Genomic DNA, 7177 nt, shown 5'->3' with positions numbered 1-7177 from the left:
GATGTACCTGTTCTAGGTCTTGAAGATAAGATTTCAATAAAAATAAATATGGGTGAATGTGTCCCTTCCAGAGAGTCAGAAAAGGGAAGAATGAGAAGGAGGAACATGGACTATTACAATTTGATTAGACATAGAATCTGTGAAGCAGACCCATGGGAAACAAGGCTAGAGATGTAGTTTGAAGATTGATTGAGATCGGGATGGGTGTGAATGCCAGACTGAGGACTTTATAATTTGTGCAATAGGTGATAGTATGATTCTGAACTCTTAATTGCATGACATGGTCAGACTATGGTTGTTTTGTGTAGAAGTCATTGATCATGGACCATTTGCCTTACCATTGCTCTCCAAGCCCCACCATGCATTTCCATCTGCCCTTATGCTTTATGCTTCAGCCCACTCAGAATCTCCATATGACTTGTTGTTTAACATTATATTCTAAATTTCTTACTAATAGGGAATAATTTTTTTCTATTCTATGACTTTCTGTTGTAAGACTTCAACTCATATAACATGGGCCTGGAGTAGCTATCTCTTCTGTAAGAATTCATGCCTCTTATAAATAAATTTGGATACCTAATTAGTCTCTAGTTTGTCTTGTTCACTTTATCCTACTTTCACTCTGCCAGGTATAAATTCTCAGAGAAGGACAACAGTACATAGTTATATTCAAACTCTTTCATAATTTTGTTGATAACTTTATTTTGGGGAAACATACTCACACTAATCACCCCCTAAGTCTGAAGGCCTCATGAACGTAATTATACTTCTATATATTAAATATAATTATTTATTTAAGAAGGCAAATGAAAGGATAACATCACAGTTACGTGTGTATTAAAGCAAATTTAATAAGTAAGATATCATAATGTACACATAAAAGTGGTTCATATCATCCCACTATATTTGTATATATAATATTTATATTTATATTTCTAGAAGACAGTGGTTACACACAAAAAACCCTTCACAAAGTCACGGGCATTAGGAAAAACCTTCTACTTGCCATAACTCCATAGTGGTGAAACTATGGCAAGCAGGCTGAAAGAGACTGCTCTACTTCCACTCTCCACTGCACCTAAGGACATTTTTCTCTTCACCCACCCCTCTGTCCAGAAACCCAATGGGAGCATTACCTCCCTTCCAGGTTTGTGGTGAGGAGGGGGCTCACATGTGGCATGAGGGTGCATTTTGGGCACTCAGTCTCTAAAAGATTCACTATCACTGATCTATACAAAAATTCGCCATTAAATATTGAGAAGTGCCTTAGGACAACAACACAAGAAAATTACAGACTTCTGTGATGCTGTGACTAATTGAGAGGGGGTATAAAAAATCAAAAAGAGATAATGGGAAAAGGGAAGAAGGAACATGTCAATCTATTCTGTCACATAAGAAGACAAGATAATATTCCTCTAAAATAATGTGACATCAACAAAATTTCAATCATTTCACTATGAACTTTTTCCTCTTCATGAGAACTTCCTTCTCTCCAGCATCTTCTTCAGGGCAACCTTGACATCTTTATTCCTTAGGCTATAGATCAGGGGATTCAGCATAGGCATTACTATGGTGTAAAACACAGAGGACACTTTCCCCTGCTCCATGGAGTTGCTAGAAGAAGGTTGTAGATACATGAATCCAGCTGAACCAAAAAATAGAGCAACACCCATGATGTGGGAGCTGCAAGTGCCAAAGGCTTTGGATCTTCCCTCTATGGACTGGATATGCAAGATCCTGAAGAGGATGACAGCATAAGAGCTAAAGATGGTGAGGGTTGGGATAAAGAAGTTAAATAAAGTGAAAGCAAGGATCACTACTTCATTAATGTAGGTGCTGGAGCAGGCAAGCTTCAAGAGGGGAAGAAGATCACAAAAGAAATTATTGACAATATTGTCTTTGCAGAAGTAAACTCTAAGCATGCATCCAGTATGAACTGTAGCACCAAGCATAGCTATTGTACACACTCCACCCACTAGCCAGAAGCAGACCTTATTGGACATCATGACATTATATAGTAGAGGACTACAGATGGCAACATATCGGTCATATGCCATCACTGCCAACATGTGGCACTCAGAAATAATAAAAATAATGAAAAAATAGAGTTGAATCATGCACTCAGGATAGGAGATAATGTTCTTCTCTGACACAAAGTTCACAAGCATTTTGGGGGTGATGACGGTGGAATGACACAAGTCGATGAAAGACAGACAACTGAGAAAATAGTACATGGGGGTGTGGAGATTTGAATCAAAAATGATCAAGAGGGTCATGCCCAGGTTTCCTATCGCAGTGACCAAATAAATCCCTAAGAACAAGAAGAAAAGAGGGAGCTGGAATTCTTGTTGGTCTGTTAAGCCTGCAATGATAAACTCAGTCACTATAGAATCATTTTCCTTTTCAGAGTGGTGGACCTGTAGGATTGGGAAAGAAGTAAGGGATTAAAACGCTAAAAAAGGGATTTACCATCCCTCCCCATTACACAAATAGTTGTTTACACAGAATGGACACCTCTAAATTTTGGATTTTTTAGTAATGTGGAGTTTATTTCATTGTTTTTGTCATGCTGTTATTATGTATAACAACGTTTTTGTCCTATTTATGGTCTTTGTTTCCTTACTATATTATCAAAGATGCTCTTAGATTAATCCTAATGATCCTGGTATTACTCATACTAGCAATATTCTCAACAGATATATTAGGGGACCTGGACAACTTCATGCTAGTCAACCCACTCAGTTCCTCTCCACATATTAAACTAGAATGATACTTCCTATTCACTTACACAATTCCCCGATCAATTCCCAACAAACTAGGAGGCGTTCTAGCCCTTATAGCATCCATCCTAGTACTACTAATCATCCTATTTTTCCATGCATCCCCACAGTGAAATCTGATATTCCCACCTATTTTGTAAATACTGTTTTGAAAATTAACAGCCAACTTCCTCACCCTAACCCGAACTGGGGGCAAGCCAGTAGACAACCATCCATCATCATTGGTCAACTAGCCTCAATCCTATACTTCACACTCATTATCATCCTAATATCACTAGCAGACATATTAAAAAAAAACTACATACTAAAACCAGAATACCCATAACTCATTAGTACAAGTAATTTAATAGTTATATTGGCCTTATAAGCCAACAATGAAGGAAACCTCCTTGCTAGGACAATATTCAAAAGAAGGTAACAAACACCTCACCATCAACACCCTAAGCTGATATTCTACTTAAACTACTTCCTAATATATTTCAAATTGCCTACTATCCCAATATTGAATTAACTTTTATAAAATGCATTTAATTTGGTACTATGTATATAGTACATGGATTTTTTTACCCCAGTATATCTCAAATACATTATGCTCTTATATTACTAATTACATTATACTCATATATACTAAATACATGGTTTTAGTCTTATATCTCAGAATTTATGTTAGAATGATAGTATCTATGATCACACACTCAGAAATTAGCTACTCAATTTTCCTCATTGTTTACTAAGGAAAGGATAAACTACTGTTGTAGAGTGATTCTGTTGGTAATAACAAATACTCCGGGGTTATGAAAAAGCATGGCATTTAGTTTTCCATTCAGCCACTTTCTGGGATTTTTCTCTTTCCAGTTCTTGTTCATGTTTTGGAAATTCTACACACAACAGAACACTGACCTGTGCTGTCTATTAAAAGAAAATGGACTTTATTAGAGTAGGAATCATAACTACTGTCTCCTTTTCAGAGATAAGAAACTGTATTGGGCAGCCAGATAGATTTCCTAACTGAGTGATTCTGGGAAAGTTGTTTAACCCCAGTTCCCTAAAACGTATCACTCTTTTGCCTTAGGATTGATACTTAATGTTGATTCTAATACAGAAGGTAAAGATTTAATAAAGAAAGAAAGAAAAGAAAAAATATTGTAAGAAGTTTAGTTGCTGCCCAAAACCATTCAGTGAAAACATAATTCTCTATTGAATCAATTAACCAAGGGATTAAGGGATCAGAGCCACCATGATGCCCAATATTCCTAGATATTTTGAAATCCCACTCAGAAGCATTCTCAGCTCCATGGTACTTAGTGCTAACTATGAGTCAAAAAAGATGAGAGAGTAAAGTTTCACAGTGATCTGGGTCCCTATAATGATTAGTTTAAAAGAAAAGATCATGGCAGTTAAATCAAGGCACTCACCCTCCACTGTTGGGTATTCATTGAAGGAATCGGTGGATCTTGCCAATGAAATCAGGTGTGATAATCTGCAGTGTAGACCTTTCTGATCCTTTTTGTTCATAGTGATATAAGCATGGATTTAGGTTTCTTAGTTTCCTTGGAGTTTGGAGCGATGACAAGGTGACATTTTTATTACTTTATTGGAAGTTTCTATTATATGTACTGTTGATTCATGAGACATTGGGATTTTATTTTTAATGGATAGTTTCCAAGGACTTCATTATGAACACACAAGTGTCTATTTCCCCAGGGTTTTAGCTCATCAAGAACACAGACTTATCTTGGAAAAAAAGTAATTTGTCTTCATCACTATATTCTTGTCCCAATACATCTTAATCAGTGAATTCTAGTTGCATTTTGTTTATTTAATGCTTTGCCTTGTAGAATAGTCCCTTTCTTGTTTTTCCTTTGAGAATTCCCAAAGCAAAAAAAACTCTCTAACAATAAAGATTAGCACCTGCTTTACAACTTTTACTCTTAGAAAATGTATAGCTACAGTAAGAAATGTTTTGTGACCTACCAAAAATCATAAAATCAATGTTTGTGAGATAGGGCTTGAACACATTTATTCCTGACTTCAAAGACAATTCTCTATCCACTATAAAAATTGTTGAGTTTGGCATTAATATCTTAAAATACCTAAATTGTCCAAGATATTAATTAATACAAAATATAATTATTAAATTATACAAAGGCATGCAATTTGTATCTTAATGTTTTTTTAATTGGAGCTATGAGATGTTCACGTTAAGGAATTTTCTATCTCTTATGATAATTGTGATTTTTTAAATATAATTTGATGTTGTAGTATGTGATAGAACTCCAATATTGAATAATTTAGGCTGTGGTTCTAATGACAATAAACTTAAAATTAATGACTGCCTATCCATTTCCACTCTCCTTACCTATTCTGGTCATATGTTAATCTCACAAATGATTATAACTCCTTATTGGAATGGGGCTCCCAGCCAATTGCAGCAGCTGCATTGAAAACAAATTTTTGGTATCCCTGATTATAGAGTTGAATGTTCATCCATTTTTTGTTCCTGGTAAAGAAAGTATTGAACTACAGTCTACTATCAATAAGTGACCTATGCAATTTCTCTACCATATCTGAATTTGATTAGGAATACCTTCTCAAATATATAGCATTTATTACCTCTTCTACATCAACCTAACTTGAAAGTATAAAATTTTCTTGCCTAGACCCATTACTGAGCATATAATCCCACCAAGATTTTACCACTTAGTCATGATCACATGAATAACTCTGGTTCTGTATGTCCAAGTCACTCTCTGTGTTGCTGTGTAGTGAGACCTTGTGAGTACCTTTATTGTTTGGTACTTATGGCATTATTGTTTTGTATTACTGCATTACATAGTAATAAAACTTATGCTTACACTAGCTTCCTGCATACCAATTTTTCTGTACCTCCCAAACTTGGTCTTTACTCTGACATGGTCACTAGAGCCAAATAGAGAATTTGTGAAGTGAGCAGACAGGGTTTCAGTCCTACTTCTGACAATTACTCCATCCTTGACCTTGGACAATTTGCTTAATTCCTCAAGTTAATGAGTTCTCATCAGTAAAATAGAAAAGTTTTCTAGATAGTTGTTCAGCTCTAGAAATGCGGTTCAGTGATTCTGTAATCCTATAATGTTTGTACCAGAATTTTGTCCATTTTGGAGAATCAAGCAAGCAATAGAAAAAAGAATCAGTTAGTTATATTTAAGGTAAAGGAACTGTGTATGCGTGTCTTCAACAATGCCAAATTTATTCAAAAAAGAAGTTAAAGGAGGAAAATGGCACCTTTTTAAATTGACATTTCAAGAAGACATCAGCTCATCATTCTTTCTATGTTTGTGTTCAGGGAATATATGATCTGAAGAGTAATATAGGGATCCAGACTTAAGGAATACAGCCAGATTTAGAAAACTTAAGTGACAATATAATAGGGAAATAACCTTTTGCTCCTCAGCGTAAATTATAAATGACTCCAGTGTGGTTATATCTGTTTTTATCCTCCCTTCTCACCAGTTCATCATCATCATCAAGTAATGAATCAGAAAATACTTATTCATACTAAGCTGTGCTTACCAATGAGCTAAGACAGGGTAGAATTATATAGCTAAGTGAGGAAATATTCCTCTTGATTTTGGAAGACTGTACTGACAAACTACCATGAAATAACAGAACAAGCAAAATATTACCAAATTATATTTTACTTTGAGGGTTAAAAAGTATAAATGCCTTTGATATAGATGGGAGTTTAAAAAGACAGATTTTTAGAGAAGGTAGAAATTTATCAGAGCTTTTAAAAATGGGGAAAGTGTAGATATTCAGAAAGTAGAGAAGAAAAACCTATTGATGAGGGGAAGATGAAGATTATCAGAAGGGAGGTGGGAATGGGAATGAGTACAAAAGTGTTTATAATATATTTGAGGAAAATAGTCTAATGAGACTAAGAGGATCATTTTGGATTGCTGTGGTAAGAATTATACATAGAGATAATTGAAAGTTAGTCATGGAAAATGTCAACTTGAAAGGGCAAGAAATGATAATTCTCTTGATTTGTATTATTGTAAATGAATAGTTACTACACTAGAAGGAACCTGTTAGAAGTCATATTGAGATCTATCCACAAATTTCTTATTCCTTTCTTTTTTTGTTTCAAATTGTCTTTGATATGATTTTTTATGATTTTATGAGTTAAAGAACAAATAAGGCATTGATAGATGTGAATGAAATAAACATCAATCTATTAATTAAATAGTGTTTAAATGTTTACTGTTAAATATCTGTCAGGCATTGGAATAAGCTCTGGGAATGTAAAGAATAAAAAATGAAATATTTTCCCTCATATTCTTTACATTTTAACTCAACTCTAATTATTATGTTTTTTCATTGTATTTTTCTAAGGCCATTTTATGTAGCTAATCTTA

General features: G+C 34.6%; 1 protein-coding gene across 1 annotated transcript; it reads right to left on the bottom strand.

The window, feature by feature from the left end:
- Positions 1-1472: 1472 nt before the first annotated feature.
- On the bottom strand, positions 1473-2291 carry LOC100616804 (olfactory receptor 8G1-like). Its single transcript, XM_056825884.1, has one exon. The coding sequence runs from the start codon at positions 2274-2276 to the stop codon at positions 1473-1475; it is 804 nt and encodes a 267-aa protein (XP_056681862.1). The 5' UTR covers positions 2277-2291.
- Positions 2292-7177: the final 4886 nt, after the last annotated feature.

The sequence above is a fragment of the Monodelphis domestica genome, chromosome 4, assembly GCF_027887165.1.
Source record: "Monodelphis domestica isolate mMonDom1 chromosome 4, mMonDom1.pri, whole genome shotgun sequence".
Lineage (NCBI taxonomy): Eukaryota > Metazoa > Chordata > Mammalia > Didelphimorphia > Didelphidae > Monodelphis > Monodelphis domestica.
Note: the sequence above shows the minus strand (reverse complement) of the source record. Positions and strands in the feature narration are given on the sequence as shown.

Excerpts from the sequence above, each read along its gene's own strand:
- LOC100616804 (XM_056825884.1), bottom strand. The coding sequence starts at position 2,276 with ATGACCCTCTTGATCATTTTTGATTCAAATCTCCACACCCCCATGTAC.